General features: G+C 35.9%; 1 protein-coding gene across 1 annotated transcript in view; it reads right to left on the reverse strand.

Annotated features, from left to right (window-relative positions):
- Positions 1-18,659: 18,659 nt before the first annotated feature.
- Positions 18,660-24,817, reverse strand: part of skap2.L (src kinase associated phosphoprotein 2 L homeolog) — a 182,358-nt gene continuing 176,200 nt past the window's right edge. The window contains 2 exon segments of the mRNA NM_001094992.1: positions 18,660-19,264; positions 19,588-19,689. Coding sequence (NP_001088461.1) covers positions 19,597-19,689 — 93 coding nt within the window. The 3' untranslated portion in view covers positions 18,660-19,264; positions 19,588-19,596.

Below are 24,817 nucleotides of genomic sequence, written 5' to 3' on the forward strand. Positions count from 1 at the left end.
TTAGCCTTGTCTTTGGTTTAGAGCATATACCCTAAAGAGCTGACATATACCAATGCAAGGCATGAAAACCCTCCCCAATCCCTTGGTGCCTAGGGCTGCTCTAGGAAAATAATAGCCAGATGATGTACACATCCTCTTATACTCCAGCAGATTAGTCTGACTGGGAACTGGTATAGCTTGCCATGCTATTTACATTAATTGCTGGTGCACCTAAATGTTAAGCTGACACCCTATAGCCTATTTCAGTGACATTAGTCTTTGAGCAGCTGAATTAACAAGTACATTACACATAATAAAATACACCCTGTTTAGCTTTCCTTCCTGCCTATGAAATGGCTGTGCTTGCAGGAGCAATCCAGAGAAACATGGCATTATAGTGAATTACAGCCTCTATGTCACACCCCGAAGCAGGGTTTGTTCCAGCAGTGGGGCACGTCTGAGACCAATTTGTTTAGCTGATCACTGTCTCCTTGACATGGCTGCAAATGTTACCTTTCTTTTTCAATCAAAAACACAGCAGGGTGTGCCATCTGTTTGGCACAAGTTTAGCTATCTTTCCCCAACGCTTTTTTGCACAGATAATTCAAACATGGCAGTTCAGTGAAATCTTTTAGTCCTTGTATTTTTTTAGGAGAAATATAGCTTTCCATAAAAAGATCATCATATACAGAATATTAGCACTTTGCCGAAATTATTTTATTTAAAAAAAAAAAAATTCTTTGTTTTCTTCTTCCAGTAAGAGTTCTGCAGCGCGGCAGCATTAGAATGCAGACAGATGATATCATTTTATAAAGAGCAAAGCAGTCATGTATCTTATATTTTCCCCTCAAAGGGATAGGTGGGGAAAAATGAGTTCAAATAATCCTGCGCCCGCACCAGCATACTGCTGTTACTCAGCGAAACAATTAAATATGCATGTTTCATTATGCCTGCTGCTTCCCTTTGTCTCTCATAATCTATTGCACTATAGAATATGTTGGTGCCATATGAATAAATAATGACCATAAAATGTTGGGGGAAAACTACTTGACTGGTAACTAAATAAAATGATACACTTCAGCTGCCAGATGTGTCCACGATTCTCAGCATTTTTGAATTTTGTATTTATTTATTTATTTTTAGGTCCCTCATTTTTAAAAACCTACAGTGGTTTATATTGTTTTTTATTGTTTTTCTTAGCACCATTAATGATCATCAGCAAAATATTATTAATAATAATAGTAATAATAAATCCCAATACCAAAGACTAGTCATTGGCAAAATAGATAATAAAAATTATTTTACTTGGACAATAATTGCATTTACTACAGAACTGACCCTGGAATGCAATATCATGCAAACACAACATATTTAGCCGGACAGATGTAAAAGCCGGACAGAGATAGATGTAAAAAGAGGCACAATTCTGTTGGGGTCCAGACTGATGCAAAGTGACAATACTTTGTTTTGGGGAAGTGGTTTAAAACAAATTTGCTCTGGTGACTAGTAACTTCTATATTGTGAATATACCGTATAGCTGAAGCTAGAAGCTGAACAGTCCTATTCTAGGAAGATTTTGAAGGAGTTACAGACACCCTGTGTAATGTTGTCTAGTTACCATCCACATACACACCTGGCAACATTGTGTGCTTTGAAGTATTACAGACTGTGATTTGCTCTAAAAGGACACCTGAAGGCACCAGAATGATTGTTACTAAGTTTAGCCACAGTCAAATGAATCTGTACAGCCTGTTGAGAAATCATTAAGACAATAGATAGATGATAGATAGAAATAAATAGATAGATAGATAGATAGATAGATACTGTAGATGACAGACAAATATATAGATGAATAGATGATAGACAGTTCTTAAACTTCATCATACCTTCTACTCAATGGTCATATGTTGACTTCAAAGGTTATATACCACAAATCCCATCTAAATTTAATAAAAAATATTTTCTAGATGATGGAGAGACAAAACACCATTCTAAATAAAATGCACCAGTTTGTCAACTTTGGTGACACTGTCTCTTTGCCCTTGGGGTAAAAATGCGCCTGAAGTTGATGTCATATGATCATGAAATATGTCTCAAAAATCAGCTTTTTAAGCACTATATGAAGTAGCCAGTAGTCTTACGTACTGCTGCCATACAGAAGGTTTAATTGATGTATGGTACATTACAATTACCTTAAATTTAAAAAAGCTTTTACAAGAGAGCAAATAATTATTTTATTCACCACTTCACTATAACAGTATTCAGAATGCCATCCAATCCAGGTTGCCAGTACCTAGTACATACAAGTGTGACCAGTTGGTTAGGGAAAGTATATAACTGATATAATTATATCAGCTGGCCTGTAAGATTACAGTGGGGCACTGTTGTTCAACGATGAATCCATAGCATGCTTTTCACCTTGGAAGTAATGCTAAACCAAGTAAACAAGATAATATTGAAAAATACACTTTAGAGTAATCCCCTAAACTAATCATTCAAAGTTATCTGAATATCCATTGAAGAAAAATGAAATATTAACAATGAATTTTGTATTTTATACATTAAACTTATTGTACAACCTCAAAGTTTCAGCCACCCAGTAGCATTTATAATCCAGGCCTTCAAACTTGTCCACATCAGCTCCTCCATCTTGGATCTTCATGTTTTGAATTTCAGTGGCACTGTACATGCTCATTGTGAATATTGGTAAATATCATAAAAACATTAGCACAAAGTAAAGATTCTGTATATATATGCCATAGAAGTTGCTGGGCTAGAGGGCTGATTATTAATCCATTCTAATGCAGAATAAACTTTTTTATGCTTCCATGTAATGTGAATCTTAATGAATTACTAACCAGCCTTGTAACATTAAGGGGGTTATTTATCAAGCTCCGAATTTATCTGAGCAACTCGAAATTCCCGAATGGACCTTATTTATCATTCAAAAAAATAGGTTCGGGCAAAGAAGTTAGAAGTCAGAAGTTTTAAGACTTTTCCGCAAAAACCACAAATTTCTGACTTTTTGGACCAAAATCATAGGATATCAGTACTGACAACAGCGTAGACACTGGGACCTTCCCCATTGACTAATACAGGACACCGAGAGCTTTGAAATACCGGGGTTTTTGGATTCTGAGTTTTCATACCATCGGACTTTAATAAATCCCGATAAATATACTACAATATAGGACTATCACCATCACCAGGATAGTGGCTGCCATCTTTATGATGGTATGGGGGAATGGGCTACTAAATGCAATTATTCCTCACTATATGTGCAGGCACTAAGGTGCCACCTATGCAGGTCTATGGATTAACATTACAAAGGAAGCTTGCCATATGTCAAGGATGTAAGCTCCTATGATTAGAGCAGTGGGTTTAAACCTTGAAAATCTGTCCCAGTGGTATAAGCCTACTGTGCATAACGGTTATCTGGCACTTGTTAATATGCGCCAATCTTGCCATTAGCGTTTGTTTAATAATCACAGATCGTTCCACTAACAACATTTTCCATGCAAACAATGCATGAGTTGGATACAGCAATACCCGTTTTCCACTGCTTGTTGTTTTTCTTGGTTTTTAAGAGCCAAAGGCAAACAATGCACATTCCATCTGGGGAATAGTGTTATGGCTAACAGACAGCCCAATAAGTACATTGCAATAGGAATGTGTTGCAACCAACAGTAAATATGGAATAGTTAATGAAATAAACACTTGAATAAAAGTGCTTAGCTGCTTCTTCCTAGCTCAGATGCTTTTTGGAGCAATGGAGACCCCCTGATGTATGAACAGATGATCAGCACCTCAAGCGTCCACCATGGGAGGCTTGACGAATTCTAAACGCTTTTGTAGCATACAAATGAATCATCCACTCTCTCTCTCTCTCTCTAGCACATTCAACAGACCAGGCCTCATTAGAATTTATTATCCTTCAGCTCTCTCATATTAATGCACCAGTTAAATAAACAGGATTGTTGAATGCAGCAGGAAAAATTGAGAAAAAAAATCCATGCTCACCTCTTCTAATCATATTAATTAACCTTTACAGCACTAACGATATCTTTTGGCCCTCCCGTGGTTTTCAAGTAATGGTAAAATCTCATACGAATCATATGAAACAAACAGTCATAAGACACAGCAGAGCAGTGCATTTGAGGGCAGTCGACCACACTCTAGTAATGAACATCCCAATCTGCTGGCGGTGGTCACTCAATGAACTACAGCAGCATCTTGAAATACATTTGGAAGCCCCATCTGTGCTGTCTACATTTGTCTGAAACTGGGTTTGCAGAAGAAAAAAGAGAGGGATGCTAAAGTAAAATGTGATATCATTCCCTAGAATATTCTTCTAAATAATACAAAAACATTATTCCACTGCCTGTATGTTGCTTCTTAATAGATGTTCTCAATAACAAGTATAATTTTTATAAATGCTCATGTATCCTGCTCTGGTATACCATATTGGTTTTTAATAACAAAAAATGTACATATTAATCTGGTATTAGTATAGTATTAGTATAGTTATTTGGTATGATATAGCAGTCTTACTATGAAAATATATATATTCTTAAAATATTGCTAGATTTAATTGTTGCAAATATTATAAGTATACTAATAGCTATAAAAAAGGAAACATCTTTGTCAAAAAAGATACATGAAATAGATCTTTTAGCACAAACAAGATAAAAATAAAATATATTTTACATAATTGCTGCATTTATCCATTGTAAACAAGCTGGACATCTGTTTCGCTGACAAATACTCTGGGGTTTTCTGTAGTGATCAAAGCAATATAACTGATACATAAAAAAATGTCATATCTACCATCCCAAAACCTACAAAATTCAACTCAAATACTATCAATGAGCCATTATTTAAAATAACTGGATGCGCTAGTAAAGATTTTCCCACACAATGTAATTTAAGCAGCCCCTGGACATATTTATCTTGAGGATAGAGAAGGAAAAATGACAATTCCAACAGCCTTTTTAAAATTAATCATATATTTTGACTCAGAGACACCGGTGACACAACAACCGGCTACAAAATGTTCCATAATAAAGTATTTAGTTGTTTTCATGTAGGAAAGTACATAGTTCATAGTAGGAATGTTGTGTTTGTTTTTATAAATTATATGCTGCTCTTTATCCAGATTTTTAAAATTGTGTATTAATACTGCTTATTTTCAGAATGTTACATTTTTTAACTGGGTGAATAATAATTTATACTTCCTGCTATATCTGATTTATGGTACTTTTAACAAAAAATTTAAATGAAATGATGCAACTGAGATATAGTTTTATTTCCATCTAGATTTCCATTATTATAAATAAATAATCATCTCCAATAATAACATTTGATTTGGGAAAATTATGACTAATTATTTTTCCAAATTTAAAGTAAAGTGAAAAATATTTTTTAGTAATGCAGAGAAGGAATTAAAAGTATTACTTGTGCACAGTTTATATATATAAAATATATCCATTTCTGAGAAAGAAAGAAAGAAAGAAAGAAAGAAAGAAAGAAAGAAAGAAAGAAAGAAAGAAAGAAAGAAAAAGAAAGAAAGAAAATGCATCTTCTACACTTTATAAATAATTAATGGTTAGTGCATGTTCATGGCAATATTTCTTTAGCTTTTAATATCATTATGGTTTTAACTGTTTATCATCACAACTACAATAATAAGCAGATGCTTCTGACATCTAATCCAGGAGGATGGGAATATCTGCTCAAGCAACCATAGCCCTTGAGTTTGAAAACCATCTGAAGTTTAGTCAGCTTAGCTTAATCAGCACTATTTTACATCCGTTTTATAGAAATGAAAAAATAATTAAGAGAACATATATAAATCAAATATTCAGTATATTGCAATAAGGCGATAAGAACTCAAACAGAAGAACCACTAGGGGGAATCTTTTGATAACTGAACACAATCATGTACTCCCCAAAACAAAACTATAGATCACCCTAATAATTCTTACCTCCATTATGCTTCTTAGTTCTTCCAACTAGATCATGGGAGACCCTCACCTTTATGGTTCCTATAAAAGACTAAAAGCTGTTTAGTAGTTTTGATGGCATGATTTAATTGTACTGTAGAATTAGTAGCTATATGCCTGTTCGGGAAAATTAATAAACAATAAACTACACTTGTTATCAAGAATAAAGTGAATACTGTATGTTAAATAGAGGATATGCCAATACTGAAGTTATTGCTAGTTTTGCTTAATAATATACATCCATGGTTAGATGTTTGGTCACCATTAAATAAGCATATATACAGTATAAGTAATTATTTGCTTGGTATTCTGCATAATATAAGCATTATACTCCATTTTCACAACAAGTAATAAGGCCCTAATTACTTTTCTTATTTAAAACCACACAGATCTAAATCGTCAGAACGCTTTCCAGTGTCATTTGTTTTATGCTTAAATAGCCATCTTGATCTTCTGATTGAGTGCTCTGCTACATGTCCCAGCAGGACTTATATGGGTAGGTTCAGATAATGCCCCCAGAATATAGTAGCTCATAACTAAAAGCAGAGATAAAGTGGAAGCCATATTAAAGAAACTAAGACAGGTTTTCGAACTGTTTTTAGTGAGGAAATTAAGAAATCAATATGGTCAGAAAATAGGCAAGCAGACCGATTCAAGAGAACAGGCATCAGTCAGGGCATGTGGAAAACAGAGATATAATCAGAAACAGACAGAGGTCAAAACTGGGACAAGACAGATCAGTCCCAAAAAACAGTGAAGAATAATAACTGTCACGAGACAGAGGAATCATGAAGTGCAGGTTATATATGCAGCCAATCCATTTCCCAAAATGGGCAGAACAAAACTGAAGGTGGAATCAATGAGCCAATTTAGTCTCATTAAAGACTCTGCAAATCAAACACAGGAGTGCATTTGAATAAGATGGTAAATATGCAGCTTAACTTTAAATGTGAACAAGCAAGAAAACAGATAATAGTTGTAAACAGTGATATACGTAAGCCCAAGGAGTGTCCACAAACAACTAAGTTCAAAATATCTAGACCTGGAAAAAGGGACTTAAAGGGATACTGTCATGGGAAAAAAACAAATTTCAAAATGAATCAGTTAATAGTGCTGCTCCAGCAAAATTCTGCACTGAAATCCATTTCTCAAAAAAGCAAACAGATTTTTTTATATTCAATTTTGAAAATCTGACATGGGGCTAGACATATTGTCAATTTCCCAGCTGCCCCAAGTCATGTGACTTGTGCTCTGATAAACTTCAATCACTCTTTACTGCTGTACTGCAAGTTGGAGTGATATCACCCCCCTCCCTTTTCCCCCCAGCAGCCAAACAAAAGAACAATGGGAAGGTAACCAGATAGCAGCTCCCTAACAAGATAACAGCTGTCTGGTAGATCTAAGAACAACACTCAATGGTAAAAAACCCATGTCCCACTGAGACACATTCAGTTACATTGAGGAGGAAAAACAGCAGCCTGCCAGAAAGCATTTCTCTCCTAAAGTGCAGGCGCAAGTCACATGACCAGGGGCAGCTGGGAAATTGACAAAATGTCTAGCCCCATGTCAGATTTCAAAATTGAATATAAAAAAATCTGTTTGCTCTTTTGAGAAATGGATTTCGGTGCAGAATTCTGCTGGAGCAGCACTATTAACTGATTCATTTTGAAAAAAAAATTTTTCCCATGACAGTATCCCTTTAACCTCCAAGACCTTATCACTGAATAGGAAAATTTCTTAAATAATCCAAACAATTTATTCACAACCATGCCCCAAGTATCAGATAAAAACAAATTATTAATATACAGACCTCACTGCCGATCTATACAATATAATTATTATGTTGTGTCCCTGATCCACACTTTGGGACGTTGTTCTCTGAAGGAGACCCAGTACCTGCATTATTGGGATAATTTCAAATATATATAACGTTCTGGACACTGCCTTTGATTTATGCTTCGTTGCGCATTACACCATCCATTGTTTCAACATATTGCTTAATCAGCTGCGTGGCAACCAATGACTGATACAACAAGTGGCATAGATGTATGCTTAATAAGTTGAATGTCGACATGTCATACTTTTTATAGACAGATTAGTCTTGTGTCTTACAGCTGTATAAATACTATTTGCTCCTCCTACCTGATTTATTTAAATTGGGTTGTGTGGTTCAATAATCCAAGGAGAGGCATCCCTTCTCCCATGCGTTGCACCTTGGTTTTTATCTGATACTTGGGGCATGGTTGTGAATAAATATTGCCTTTTTAGAAAAATGTTTGGATTATGTAAGAAATTTTCCTGTTCAGTGATAAAGTCTTGGAGGTTAAGTCCCCTTTTCCAGGTCTAAATATGCAGCTTACAGACAATACAGTGTTGTTAGAGCATTTCATATTTTGCCCCAGATATGTCTTGTAATATTAGAAGAAGACATTCAAATGATTACAGCTCCTGGGCTAACTTGGAGGTGCCAAATGCTGTAAAACTGAAGCTGCAACTATGCTTTGACCACTCTATTGCTCCAGATGTTAAAAAAGCAGTCATTCAGTGCCTTCTCTTCAGAAATTAGTCTTGTAGACATAGCTCTGGCCTTGGATACAGGCCCACTCTTAGGGTAAGGCAGGGATAAGATCCAATTTTTTTCACCCATTGGAGTCTATGGGTGTTATTTTCTCTTGGATTACCTCATCTCATGGCCACTGGACCCCAAGCTAGAAAACCTTGCTGTAGAGTAAGATAGGGACTCGGGTTTTCGTTGGCTGTCTTTTGTTTGTGTTTTCTTAATCAAACAGAACAGCTGCGAAATTTGTTGGTGCTATATAAATACATGTTAATAATAATAGGATGAGCCTGCATTTGACAGATTTTGTGCCTCTTTCACTTCAATACATTCATTCTCCTTGAGGGAATCCCTGGTATTTATATCTCCGGCTAGAGAGTTGGCAAATAAATCACTCATGTAACTTACAAATAAATCAACTCTACTACATTCTATACGGGGACATTTATTTGTTGTATATTTTTCCAGTAAGCTGCCATGAGGCTATTGCACCCAATCAATGCCCTGGAACTGATGATCCTCAAAGGTTTGGAAATCTCCCTATGCAGGAGAATATGTACAGTACTCCCCAAGCTGCAGGGCACATGATGGTCCACAGGGTAAAGCACTTACGAGGAAAGAAGCCCGTCTAATAATTCTAGACTTTGTACATTTATCCCAAGCCCCTTAGCTGTATGACTAAATTGACCCATGTGTACTAATAAATGATGGCACTCCTCATTTTGTACAGCAAACAATGGGACACCAGAGCAAAGAATATGTAGAACTGAACAATAAAAAGGGTTAATACAATTATATAATGAGCTGAAAAAATAAATGTCTGTGTTTCATAAAGAAAAAGGGTGTAATACAGGTATTACATCCATTATCGGGAAACCCGTTATCCAAAAAGCTCTGAATTACAGAAAGGCTGTCCCCCATAGACTCCATTTTATCTAAATATTTTTCAATGAATTACCTTTTTGTCTGTAATAATAAAACAGTACCTTGTACTTGATCCGAACTAAGATATAATTAATCCTTATTAGAAGCAAAACCAACCTATTGGGTTTAATTAATGTTTACATGGTTTTTTAGTAGACTTACGGGAAGAGGATCCAAATTACAGAAATCCCCTGGTCCCAAGCATTCTGGATAACAGGTCCCATACCTGTATAACATTTTTTATTCCCAGCAAGCTGACATAACTGTCTCCCTCTACCGTTGCATTGTTTTGTTGTCTTTAATTTACAATAGGAACATGATCTGATACATTTTTCTGAATGTAAAATATTAAAATAAAATCAGTTCTGGAGAAAAAAACTGATGTGAACCGAGTAAACCATCAAACGCAACTCAATATATATTAAAGAGAAATAATATTGAACAAAGTGTTTCCGTTAATACTGCCCACTATCAGAAAGGATCTCATGGCTTGTAGAAAGTCACTCGATAGTTCTGTTTCTTATTATACTTACAGCAATCTCTATTTTGTTAAAGATTATCATCTGCCGAGTGGCTTTCATCTGGAGATAACAATGGCTTTGAGTATTTGGTTTAAGTCAATAATTTAATATAAACCCCTTCTGGCGACAAGAAAAATACTGTTAATAAACTCTGGACTAAGATGCTGTTCTAATAGTGTTGTCTATAAGAATATTGTATTTTCTGCATTCATAACTAGACTTTATCCTGTTCCAGAGTTTTGTAGTTATGAAAATGAATACATTTTATATCAGGAGCAGCCATGTTACATTTTACACATAGGGGCCGATTCACAAAGGGTCGAATATCGAGGGTTAATTAACCCTCGATATTCGACTGGGAATTAAAATCCTTCGACTTCGAATAACGAAGTCGAAGGATTTTAGCGCAAATAGTGCGATCGAACGATCGAAGGATTATTCCTTCGATCGAACGATAAAATCCTTCGAATCGAACGATTCGAAGGATTTTAATCCAACGATCTAAGGAATATCCTTCGATCAAAAAAACTTAGGAAAGCCTATGGGGACCTTCCCCATAGGCTAACATTGAGTTCGGTAGCTTTTAGATAGCGAACTAGGGGGTCAAAGTTTTTTCTTAAAGAGACAGTACTTCGACTAGCGAATGGTCGAATGGTCGAACGATTTTTAGTTTGAATAGTTCGATTCGAAGTCGTAGTCGAAGGTCGTAGTAGCCCATTCGATGGTCGAAGTAGCCCAAAAAACACTTGGAAATTCGAAGTTTTTTTACTTCGAATCCTTCACTCGAAGTTAGTGAATCGGCCCCATAGATTCTCAATATCCTTTAGATTCTGAATGTAATTATTACCTTACCTAGCACCGTGCTTTACAGCAATTGTTTATGGGTCACTATCCAACTAGAGATGACAATCTAAAGCCCCTGTTACAGTCAACACACTAGGATCAGTTTTATCTAAACTTGTCAGCCACACATATAAAGATGTTTTTGAATCTTTCTGCTGCCCATGCCTATAGGCATAATCTATAAATAAAAATGACCCATATGTTTCAGTGCTTTTTCCATTTTTACACTAGAAACCCAAACCTTGGGTTTCCTTCTATAACACTTTAGCATTGACAGACTTCCTAGTCTATACATTAAATCACGAATGTTCAATGTTTTACATGCAGTGAGTCCATTATATATGATGTTAAAAGGACCAGATTATAATATTAAAGTGATGGTCAAACTGGAGACCATGAAAATCCCTATGAGAACCACATTGTAAGACCGTGCATTTAATCATTTTCAAGTCTTTCTTTCACTATCCACATGTATAAATGTATATTTGTATTTATATAATGCAATTTATGTACAGCAGATGATTTGACAAGGATGAAGATTATATATCTGCCTGACACAAAGAATTATAAAGAATTTAATGAGGTGGTGTTTTTGCTCGTCGGTATCTCACATGATTATTATAATCAACCCCACACAATTGCTACCAGAGCAAAACTGATGTCTATTAATACTGGAATTTTGTCTTTTTTCTTAAAAATGAAAAAATTGGAATGCTATATACCCCATCCTAACCTAATTCTTTAGTTAGAAACCACTGACCAGGGAAGGGCATGTGCTAATCTGAACCCCCCATTGAACAGCTGCCACTTACCAATTCCCTGTTTGCCCCAAGAAAGTTCTGTATATTTAACACTCCAGGATGGATGTGAAAGGCCACAGCTTTATTATGCCAGCCACCCAGCTGTACTGCTCTAAGATGGGCAAGTGAAAGCATAAGTAGGCCTCATTCTGAACTCCTGCCTCCCAGGACCATTACCTAAGAAGATTGAACCAAACATAATTATGCCAGGGGTACTAGCTCCTTCCCACCCTGGCGCATTCCCCCACCAACCCTAAGCAGTGACAAACCCTCCAGGAGAAACCAGGACTCCCAAACATCACATATTCCCAAAACTCACGCCAAATCATTTTAGGACGGGTGGGTGAGGTTGCTGTTCTCCACATTGGTAAAAGGTCCCTGAGCTGGTTCAGGCTGTGGCCTCCTGTCAACCTACAGGTACTCTTCAACCTCCTTTCTCCCTATGACCCATATCTCAACTCTCCTGCCTCCTCTGCCTCTCTAGCCCTGTCAAGGCTCCTCTCTTTTATCTTTTGAATCCAGGTAAAACTAATCAAAGCAAAATAAAGGAGGCAAGTTTCCTGAATGTTGTTGTGAGGTTAACAGCATATACAATGTTTATGGAGATTGTTGCCTCCTTCCTCAGGAGTGATGCACGGATACTTTTATATTGGCTAAGCTTGAAAAACACTGCCTATAAGTGATATGGATAAAATGTTTTTTTTACAGGGCAATGTCACTATTACTTTAAAATCCTCTGCAGCATGGTTTTGTAAATATAAATCACAGTCCTTTCCAGCAACCTCATCTTACCTATGTTACACTGCTTTTCCATGGAATATGCCATTAGGTGTGCAGCCATAAAGCTGGGTTAGAGGGGTCAGGATGCAAAGATCTAATCGGCTGGAAATATGGTTCACAAGGTTTTCCAACCTATTTACCATTTCCATTTCTCCCACATCCAGATATGACGCTTCGCATAAAACGCTGCAACTAATGGAGAGTCTACACCTGCAAATCGCTGGGGGATGGGAAATAAGAATTGGAATAAGAAATCTCCTTTACTGACACTTCTAGGAATGAATCTGGCCCATTTGCTCAATGTTAGGCAAGTGTATTTATCCATGTTGGCATTTATATTTCCCCTGAAATATTAAATGTGTTGTATATATGGCTAGTGAGCTGGGACTTTTTTTTAGGATACGGTATACAGCATATTGTGTTCAGATACATTTATTTGTTATAACATTAACATAAAAACATGGTTTTATATGCATTTAAATATAATCTAATGTTATTCTGCCATGGTAAATAACTGTATTCACTTCAGGAATGCTACTTTCGTTTATATAAGTCAGCTGATGCGTAAACATTCAAGTTGAATAGGGCAAAATGGCACATGTTTACACAGCAGATACAGTAACATATAAACTCTGTAGAAGACAATGGGGCAAATTCACTAAGATGCGAAGTTGCACCAGGCGCAACTTCGCCGCACTTCGCCAGGCGTAGTTTCGCCAGGGCTCTGCAAATTCACTAAAATCCGAAGTTGCGCACAGGGGTAGCGTAAGGTTGCGAAGTTGCGCTAGCGTTGATTCGCTATATAAAGCGAAGTTACGCTAGCGAAGGCTAATTTGCATACGGCACGAAATTCAAATTTCAATGGAGGAACACGTATCTGCACTACAAATGCCTAGAAAACCTTCAAATCAGCAAATGAAAATTTTATTTTGCCCTACACATGTGCCCACTGTCTAGGTAAGTTGCCATGAGTCAGGAAATGTAGGGGGGAGGAAGGGGAGCCACAAAAAATTTTCGATCTTTTTCAGCCTATCAGCCATCATGTAGAAAACATGCCAGCGTTTTTTTGGGACTTAGAAATATAAATTTACTTTTTTTTAAACAATCCCTATCTACTCTATTGCGCTTCGCCAGGTCTGAGGTGGCGAAGGAAGTCTAGCGTAAAAGGTAGCGTTCAGTACACTGCGCAAGTTTGTGAATTTGCGTAGTTTCGTCGCTAGCGAAAATTCGCCTGGCGTAAGGTTGCGAAGTAACACTAGCGAAACTACGCCAGTGTTCGTTAGTGAATTTGCGCAGTAGCGAAAATGCCAAACGCTAGCGAATTAACGCTAGCGTTCGGCGCTTCGCGGCTTAGTGAATTTGCCCCATTGAGTGTAATTCTTACTCAGGAAGATAACCTTAGATTGAATGGATTCTAATGACTCTGTAAAATGAAAACCTTTCCCACATCAAACATTTGTTCACCACAAATTATTTGTAGGTTCTGGGTCAACAATCTTCACTTTGTGCCTATAGACTCGGGCAAACATTTGCATGGGGTATCTTGGCATCCCCAAGATTATTACACTCTTTCCACTTTAGGCCTTGCCTATTTAGTAAATTCATTGTAACTCATTTCAAATGATCATATGTGAAAAGCTCACTCTCTAGCTGGGACCATGTATTTACCGTTGATTGTACAGCAGCACGGAAAAAGAACCCAGCAGGGTGTGGCCAGTAGTGATGGGCGAAAAATCTGTGAATCACATTGAAGTCAATGGGCGTCAAAATAATTTTGACGCGAGCGTAAATTCTTATACGTGCAACTATTTGGTCCAAATGCATTAAAGTCAATAATTTTGTCCGAATAATTTTGATGTGCGGCAATTTTTTTTGATGCAGCAGATTTTTTCACCAGGTGAATTGTCACCGGCGTTTTATGATTTAATTCGCTTGCGGTGAAAATTTGCCGCAAATTAGTGTCTGCCGAATTTATTCACCCATCAGTAGTGGCCAGCTAATATTTGGTTGCAGGGTGCAAAGATGCAGAACAGGAAGACTAATAAGCAAAAAAATGTACAAAATACAAAGGAAATTTGCTGAGAATAGGGGGCCCATTTACTTAGCTCGAGTGAAGGAATAGAGGAAAAAAACTTAAAATTTCTAATGTTTTTTTTGGCTACTTCGACCATCGAATGGGCTTCTTCGACTTCAACCTTCAATAGTCGAAGTACTGTCTCTTTAAGAAAAACTTCAACCCCCTAGTTCGCCACCTAAAAGCTACCGAAGTCAATGTTAGCCTATGGGGAAGGTCCCCATAGACTTTGCTAGCATTTTTTGGTCGAACAAAAATCGTTCGATTGATGGATTGGACCTCATGAATAATATCAGATTATGTTCACCATACAGATTTTTATTGTGCCATACCTCATTCTAAAACTCCCTTTCTCACTCAAAAACACACTTTTTCATGGATTCTTATTAATTCTCTATTTATTGTGAATGTTATTGCCCTTTTAAATAGGTTAACCATCTACAAATCAATTCTCAGGTTGATCTTTCCCTAGAAACACGTATTAAACCATGTAACGCATTCTTTGTTCCCTCATTGTATCCTTCTCCTACATAATTCCAAGTTACACTAATAGGGTAAGAACTGATGTTTTTATTTAAAGGGAGTAAATACCTTCTTGTGAACTAACTCTTTTGCTCCCCCTAGCGCCTCAAGGTAGGCAATTGCAAGATAGTTTTCCAATGAAAATCATCCCTACCAGCTCTGTGACAATCAGTTTTTACTTACTATGAACTGTAACTTCAGAAGAGTGGATATAATGCTGTTTGGCTGTTTAAAGCTAAAAAAATACTTAATTCTTTGGCAACTAAATTTAGAATTGAGAGTCAACTATAAACAGAGCTGACAGGGTTCCTGTTGGAGAGCTACTGACCTGGGAGGACTTGGGCCAGACATATGTTTTTATGATGACTGGACTACAACTCCCATCCCATCATGGCTTTTTTACTCTTGAAAATATGCTGGAAGTTGTTGACGAGCAACCTTTGGGTGGAGCAATATTGCTAAATTCCCCCTTTAAAAGTAATAATTAAAATATAATAGTAAAATTATAGATCATGTTCTTATATAAACGTTACCAACAAATCTTCCAATCCCAAGTGAATAGCAGATGTTCCACAGGGTCGGGTAAAGTATTTCGTAGGAAGAAAATAATCATTCATGTCATAAGAAGAAATAAAAATGGTGATGTAGATGCTTCATTCAGTATTGCTTTATTAAATGAAGTGTGCATCACATACAGTAATGACATTTGGAATCCCTATACAAATATAATTCCTAATTAAAAACCATCAGCATCTTCGTAAGATGTTCTGGCTGCCACATGGCTGAACACAACTCTCAGGCATTCATCCCAATTCTCTCTGTCCATACAAAAGTAAATTGAAGCACAAAATACTTTCATGGACCGCCTTGGTTTAAAACACATATTTTTAAAAAAATACAATTTCTGCAATCAACTTGTTCTTGAAGTGAATCTAGAGTCCTGAGGATGTTGCATTTTGTCTCTTAAGCTTCCTGTAGACCAGACCTAACCTGAATCTGCAGAGCCTTATCTGAAAACAACATTGTGCAATGCTTAATATTATAACAGATACCCCTAAAATACACAAATGGTTTAAGTAAGAAAGGAGGGAGAGTTCATGGTTTTGTTTCGAAACAAGAATCTACAAGCTTCACTGTTATTTTATATTTATGGGAGACGTTCTGCTTTATGGTATAATTAAGAGAGATCAGCTTGCCTTCCAACACAGCAGTGCTACCTAAATATTCCATGTGGTGGGTTTAATGTTTTCTATATTGTGTGTCTTGGGGCTGTACCAATAAAGGTATGGAATCCATTGCCTGGAAACCCATTATCCAGAAAGTTCTGAATTACAGGAAGGACATCTCCCAAAGACTCCATTTTATCCAAATTGTTAAAAATTATTTCCTTTTTCTCTGTAATAATAAAACAGTACCTTGTACTTGCTCCAAACTAAGATATAATTAATCCTTATTGTAGATAAAACATTTTTGTTCATGCTAAAGGAGAAGGAAAGTCATTTTTACTTGGGTGTGACAAAAGTTAGGCACCCCAAGTGATCGCATTCACTTACCTGACACCCTGGGCAGGTGCTCCTTTCAGCAGAAAACGGCACTGCCCCCGGGTTAATTCCAGTGAGCACCACGGAGCAATCGTTTTGCTGCTTCTTCTTTCTTCAAATTTCTCAGGGCAGACACATGCGCAGTAGAATGAAATAGCCGTCATTTTCGTTGAAGTTCAGTTTTTCCGCCCTACTGCGCATGCACAACTGCGAGAAAAAAGAAGAAGCAAGAAAACGATCTATCCGTGGTGCTCGCTGGAAGAATCCCTCGCCGGTGCAGTTTTCTGTTTAAGGTATGATCATCCAAATTACAGAAAGGCCCCTTATCTGGAAAACACCAGATCCTGAGCATTCTGGATAACAGATCCCATACCTGTGCTAAATGCAATACACAGATTTATGGCCCCGAATGACAACAAAATTTAAACATTTCTTTCCCATGATGCAAAAACTTCAATTCCCTTATTGTAATTATGTAACACTGCACAAGGGCAGAAATACAGTAACTCCAAGCACAGGTCATTTTTCAACATGTTTTGCACATTTAGCAATATTTGCTCTTTCGGGGGTTGCTTTGCTATCCTGTGGCATTACCTTATACAGGTGTGGGACCTGGGGTTTTCCTGATAAGGAATCTTTCCATATTTTGGATCTCCATGCCTTATGACTACTAAAAAATCTTTTAAACATAGATTATACCAAATAGGATTGTTTTGCCTCCAATAAGGATTAACTATATCTTAGTTAGGATCAAGTACTAGGTATTGTTTTATTATTACTGAGAAAAAGGAAATACGTTTTTTAACATTTGAATTATTTCATTAAAATGCAGTCTATTGGAGATGGCCTTCCCAGAATTTGGAGCTTTCTGGATAATAGGTTTCCAGATAACGCATCCTATACCTGTATTTTATAATGTAGCAGCACCTACTCCAGGAAGTGTGAAATAATCCACATCTACCTACTTAATTCTACAACACTCACCTTTTTCTCAAAGGGGAAGTGGCCTAAAGTTTTTCCTAATGGGAAGCCTCTGTTGTTCCCAAAGAGAATGTACAGATGTAAAAACTCTGCACTGACCCAGCCCTAGTCGTGGGGGAACATAGTGACATACACACGCACACCTTGCCATTAACCCATATAGTTCAAGCATGGCACAAATTCACAGGATTTAAAACAGTTTCCTAAATGTTCATTTCAGATGAAGCATAAAAAAACCCATCACGTGATGAAATAATAAATGATATTTTGTGATAATGCGACTTCTCTGAATAAATCCACTTGACAGCAAAACAGTATTTCTTCATTGTGCATGCAGGCCAGATGGCATTAGGATCATTTACTTCACCTTGTTGTGCTTAATTACTACAATCAACACACTATTTTCTAAATTAATCATAACAAAGTCACTGCATTAGTAACCCAGCAGGCAGTTGAATTATTAGCATCATAACAGGTTTTCCAACAATTAAACTTTATTTGAACCTCAGAAATATGCAGGGTGGAAATATCCAGCGCTGAGTGGAAAGGCTGCAGAATAGGAGTACAGTATTTGGGGAACATGGAAGAGGAAATATTTCTGGGGATTTTATTTTTAGTTGAATCTACTGTTGTTGGACATACTTGAGAACGTGGGACATAACAATATGTACAATAATAATTATAATAATATATGGTTCTGATATTCTGTACAGTTATCATGACACAGATCTTGTGATAGGAAGATTAAGAGAAGTCCGTCATTTAGTCTTTAAAGGTTTCTTGTCATTTAAAGCTGTAACCCAAGGTCAAACTCTGTGTTGATCAGCTGGTGTAGGACTCCCTCTACTGGACATCCACAGGAAGAACTATAAATAGATTTTTAAAGGCAGCGGTTTGGTTTGTGCTTGTGTCTTTCTTCTTTTTCTTCTTCTTTGCACACTCTAAATAACTTCTTGGGGGTGTGGGGATAGGATCTTCTGTTTAATCATTTCTATCAAATACCTGCCACCTGCTGGACACTCAGTTCACTGCATGCGGTTGTATTGTTGTTTTGTTAAACACACCCTTGATTTACACATATTGTTCTAATAATATATATTTGAGGATTGTTCACTGATAGAAAAATGTGCAGATGCTGGTTTCACCAAACATTTATTATTTAGGCGCTCCATTGACATAGCCACACTATTAACAATTACAGTTCATCTAATTTGGAAATATATATATTTTCAACGTAAACAACCTTAAATAAAGAGACCTAAGAGACATTACAGATCTGAATTATGACTAAATCTGATCATAAAAAAAAGAAACGTACAGAATTTTAAAGAAACACTTGCATTTTAAATTTTGAACACAGTTGTAAAATTAAATGCTCTTATTTATTTTGGTTATTCTAGAATGCATACATGACTGCAGAAAATTCACATTTCATCTAATGTAACATATATCTATGCAGTCAAGAGAACAAGAAAAAGAATGGCTTCTGTACTGGAATATATAATATCTCAGGCTGGTGCAATGCAAGTTTAATAGGCACAGAATAAATGTCAAAACACCTTAAGAACAAAGTCGATCATTTTTATATTCATATACCTATATTGTAAATATATTGCAATAGTACAGTACTTCATGCTGCTGATGGAAATTGAATATATTCAGAGCAATTTCACACAATTGTTGGAGAAATATTGCGAGTCTCGTCTCTTAATGTGCAGGTGCTTTGGGTTAAGATGGTTTCTGACAGGGGGAAAAAGCAAAATAATATTTAGACTATAAAAGAGGGTATTGAAAGAAGAAGCCAATGAAAGTGTTTGACTAAAGGGGAAAAAGAGTGGCAAGATGGCGCAGAGGTATGTGCTGAGCTCAGTCGCTGTAGTGTGGGATGCTATTGCATGCAGACAACTAATGGAGCGGTATTAATTAAAGCTTAAAAGCTATTTTTTGCCACAGTCCTTAAGTTAATATAACTGCTGCAGAGGTTTTAGGAAGGAAATGCTTATAAAACAGAGAACAGGAGAACATATGAGCCATTATGGTAGATTGGATTAAAATGTACTTACCCAGGCCTCTCAAATATCATACATCTCTATTATGTACGCTTTAGGCACCAAGCCAATGGTTCCCTTCATTTCTCCGACCCACCAACCATATGTATTGTACTCCTAATTCAAAACAATAAGCAGTATTAACCTTTTGCCTGGCATGGATATAATGTCATTTAATGCAAAGCTACTTTTAAATGTTTCTTAAATGTTTCTGCCCTATGTTTGGTCTTCTAATAACAGAAGTGCAAGCCACTGTAAAGCTTCCTACAGTGATTTGCCTTGAAATACATTCCATACATTCTCAACTGCACTATAATAAACATATGGAACAAGAATGGAGGAAGAGAGGTTAACCATCTGCTGTCACAATAGAGCAACTACATTAAACAAAGGATGGATGGATAGATAGATAGATAGATAGATAGATAGATAGATAGATAGATAGATGGATAGATAGATAGACAGATAGATAATAGATAGATAGATAGATAGATAGACAGATAGGGGCATGCTAGATAGATAAACAGTTAGACAGACAGACATGGAGATGATAGATAGATAGATAGATAGATAGATAGATAGATAGATAGAAGGAGAGGGATAATAAAAATGATAAATAGGTAGATATAAAAAAAGAGACAGGGATATTTATAGGTAAGATAATAGATAATAGATTAGATAATATAGATTAGTGATAAATAGATAGATAGACAGATAATTAGTGATGGGCGAATTTGCGCCGTTTCGCTTCGCCGAAAAATTCGCGAATTTCGCGCGAAATTCGCGAAACGGCGAAAAATTCGCGAAACGGCGCCGGCGTCTCGTTTTTTGACGCCGGCGCCCGTTTTTCGACGCCGGCGCCCATTTTTGACGCCGGCGTCCGTTTTTCGGAAAAAAAAATTTGACGCCGGCGAATTTTTTCGGCGAATTTTCACGGGCGTTTCGCGAATTTATTCGCTGGACGCGAATCGCGCAAATTCGCCGCGAATTCGTGCCTGCCGAATAAATTCGCCCATCACTACAGATAATAGATGCATATATAAAATATTATATATATATATATATATATATATATAAATATATATGGATAGATAAAATAGATAATTATTATTGTAAAGCACTGCACAATATAGTATATTGTACAGTACAGTATATAAATGAATAAATGACAAATAGATAATACATAAATAAATGAAAAGATAGATGCTATATGACAAGAGAGATGTGGATAGGAAGGAAAATGATAAATATCTAGATAGATAGATAGATAGATAGATAGATAGATAACAGATACAGAGAGAGAGAGAGATTGATTGATTGATTGAAATTGATTGATGCATGTTTTAGATAGATATAATAGCTGATAGATAGATAGATAGATAGATAGATAGATAATAGATAGACGGACAGACGGACAGACGACAGACAGACAGATAGATAGATGATAGATAAATATGTGTGCTATAACTGCAGTAAAGCACTGCGTATCTTGACAGCGCTATATAAATAAATGATGATGATGATAGATAAATATAAATAAATAGATAGATAGATAGATAGATAGATAAGAAATAGATAGATAGATAGATAGATAGATACATGATAGATAGATAGATAGATAGATAGATAGATAGATATAGGCAGATAGAGGGATAAAAGTCTATTTCTGTGTATATTACCAGAACAAAAATGTATGTTTCAGCCCTGATTTGGGTTATTATTCTGAGAAGAAATATTGTTTGGCTTAAAAACACCCACATGGGATTATTAATGAATGAGGCACATCTGCCACATATTTTTGTGACACCAGAAGTTGTACATAAACAAACATACTGAGTAATAGTGATACAAATAGTAATATGAAATAGTATATAGTGAATAAACATACAGTGAATGCCTTCTCTTCCCAGCCAAAAAAAATTCTTTGTAAGTTAAAGAGGAAAGCAAGTGACTTGTGACCACTGCTTTCTATTTAGGTCTAGGGGCAGGGCATTCTGTATGTATCCCTGAGAATCCTGCAAGATCGGACAATATGGGTGGGTGTGAGGAGGAACAGGAATTTTAGGGATCATAATAAGAAATATCAATGTGAGAGATATTTACACAATATACATTCTTTTATTGCAAAACGCTAAAGCTTTTCTGTAGTGCAGTTCATGTCGAAAGAAATACAGTGTTGAATATATACATCTCAAAGGAAAGAAAAAGTCAAGCTATTTAAGAATGACTAGAACACGATGATAGTGAAAACATAGCCTATGCAAAAATTTGCAAATGGAAATGGAATTAAACAAATACAAATATAAATCAGTTTTCATATTTAAATGTTTTTTCTCTAGAGTGTGCTATTGGTAGGAAACACTGATATTAGAGAAAACATGTCTATTTACTGTTCTACACATCAATGACCTGAATAGTACATAGGACAAGTGCTACTTTCCAAGTTACTTTCTAAAGGCCCAATCAATTCCTAGGAAAGGAGGTATACGTGATACAGGCAGTATGTATCTATCATGTAAGGCCAGAGACACACATCAGGAGTTATTATTACCGTGCAACAGACTTACTGGCACTGTCAGTTTATTCAAGGTGACAGTATTTTATTTAATGCAGAGTTCAAAGTTCCATTCATTCATTTTTCTTATTACTCATTCGGAACCTTGACCACTAAATCACATGAAATAGCACATCAGACTTCTAGTTCCTTTGTCCAGTGTACATATGAAGATGCATATAAACACACACACACAAATTCACAAAGAATACACTCATTCACACAAACATCCAACATCCAATGCTGCTAGACAAATGTATACAAATCTGTATAGCTGTACAGCTCCTAAATAAACGACAATAAGGAAGGCAGTAACAGCCAGGCATTTGCCCAGTATATTAATGACAGTGTATTACGTTAACTTGCTGATATTTTAATGTATACAACTTTTTCTCCGTATGACTGTGTTTATAAAAGCAACAAGATAAATTATTAGCACAAAGACTTTGTTTGTAACACATACACGTTCTGTAATATATAAATAGTGCATTTCCTTAAGTTGATAAATTGAAACTGCCGAAGAAAAACGATGAGCTTCATTCACACATTTACATTTAAACTTTACTTATACAAGTATGGGACCTCTTGTCCAAAAATCTTATATCCAATAAGAAATTATGGGAAGACCATGTCCCCTGCAGTTCAATAACGCTATTATACAAATATTTGTATTTTAATTTGGTAACTAAGCTGCATGAATCCATATTGGAGGCAAAACAATCCTATTAGGCTTATGTAATATTTAGTTTTTTTAGCAGACTTACTGTACAGAGATCTAAATTAAAGAAAGATCCCTTATCCAGAAAACCCCCAAGCATTCTGGATAATAGATCCCATACCAAAAGGTTTGATAAATATGAGCTATATTCTGTCAATACATGAAAAAGAAAGTATGCTCGTTAAAGTTTTTATTTACCTAAATAAATATCAAATATGTGCCATTATTGTGTTACAGTAAATATTCCCCACATATATTTAGATCTTTGGGGATGATATAAATAGCATTCATGATTGTAAAAAAAAATGCAATAGTGCTTTTTTTTTCTTAATCATGTTTTTCCCGAACTAAGGAATCTATTTAAAAAAAATAGAATTTAATTCTTCTTAATATCGTGATTACATAGAAAAAATAATTGATCAAAAAAAAATATTTAAAGTTACTAAATCTGCCCCCAAGTAAATGCTAACAAAAAAGTTAACATTAACAGCATGTAAAAAAAAAAAACAACCATGTAAAATATCTCCTATATTTTAGAAAAAAAATGGGACAAGTTACTGGCCAAATAATCATGATAATATTCTCGTTTATCTGATTGGTTGACAAGGTTAAGAGACAAAATAATAGCGTTTTGCGACCAAACCATTTAACTTAAAACTCGAGGACTATTATCATTTCTGTATGAAGTAAAGGCTATGCTCGTGGATTGCCCTATTTCCTTCATCTGCTAATCAGTGTACAATAATTTCATTAAAATCTTTAATACTCTAAAGATGTGTATTGTATTTCCCTTTATGTACACAGTAAGGAGCTCTCCCTGTCTCGCTGTCTCCAGTCTCCTTTTTCCTGATGAACAATAATTACCTACCAGCACGTGTTTAAAGTTAAAATATGATAGGGCCATTTCACAGAGATATGAACGCAGACCATAAACAAGCTGGCTATAAATAAAGTAATATAGCCCCTTTGTGCCTGAAAGTGAATGCAGTCATAATGACGGCTTTATACACTGTGGCCAATATATGAATTGTTGAACAGACAGTAAAGTTTATGGCAGTGTATCGTGTGTATTATAGTGTATAGTGGCAACGTCACATAATGCCTGCACAGACCTATCTGTATTAAACAAACACACAGGCATGCACAGCAAACTTGAGCTTGCAAACTGCTTGCCTTAGCCACAGCATTCTCCTGAAATATTCCTGGAACAGTGCGAGCAGTTAGTGGCCACTAGATGCTGCTGTTTGTGCCTTTTATCCAGAGAAACTAGAATGTTTAGCAAAACTCACGCTAATGTAGGGCTGCAAAGGCCAAGGAGAGACACAATTCCTTTGACATTTTATTAGCATGTTCTGTCCATGACATTATGCAGCGCTAAACCAAATATGATATTTAAGATACAGAATAAATGTATATATTTTTTAATATCTTTTTTTCAATAAAACATGGGTTTTAATGCAGCAAACTCTTTATACAGAACAGAGCAGCTCATCTAGCCATCTCATACAGACAGTGCTGTTCAATGACATTCGGTCTAGGCAAGCAATATGGCAGTTTCATTTGTGTTTAAATCTACAAAGAAACAATATTCTGGGCACACTAAGTAATAAGGCAACACAACGTTTTTTGGCATTATTCTCCATTATTTCTCAAAAAAATTCTCTAAATTTCTAATTTCTAATTTTCAAAAAATTCTCTAAAACTTGGATATTTATTAAGGGGGTTATTTATCAATGTCCGAATTTATCTCAATATTTTTTGCTACAAACTCTGATCAAATCTGCTTGGGTTTTTTACGCTTATTTATTATTACATTTTCTGAAAATTTGCTTTGTGAAAAAATCAGATTTTCAAGATTTTTTCGGATTCCTCGTCTGATTTTCACGATTTTTTTTTATTTTTCACCAGAAAACTCAGATTTTCGGCTGAAAACGTCAGGGTTTTACACAAAACCCAGCGCACATCAAAAAATC

Source organism: Xenopus laevis, chromosome 6L (genome assembly GCF_017654675.1).
Source record: "Xenopus laevis strain J_2021 chromosome 6L, Xenopus_laevis_v10.1, whole genome shotgun sequence".
Lineage (NCBI taxonomy): Eukaryota > Metazoa > Chordata > Amphibia > Anura > Pipidae > Xenopus > Xenopus laevis.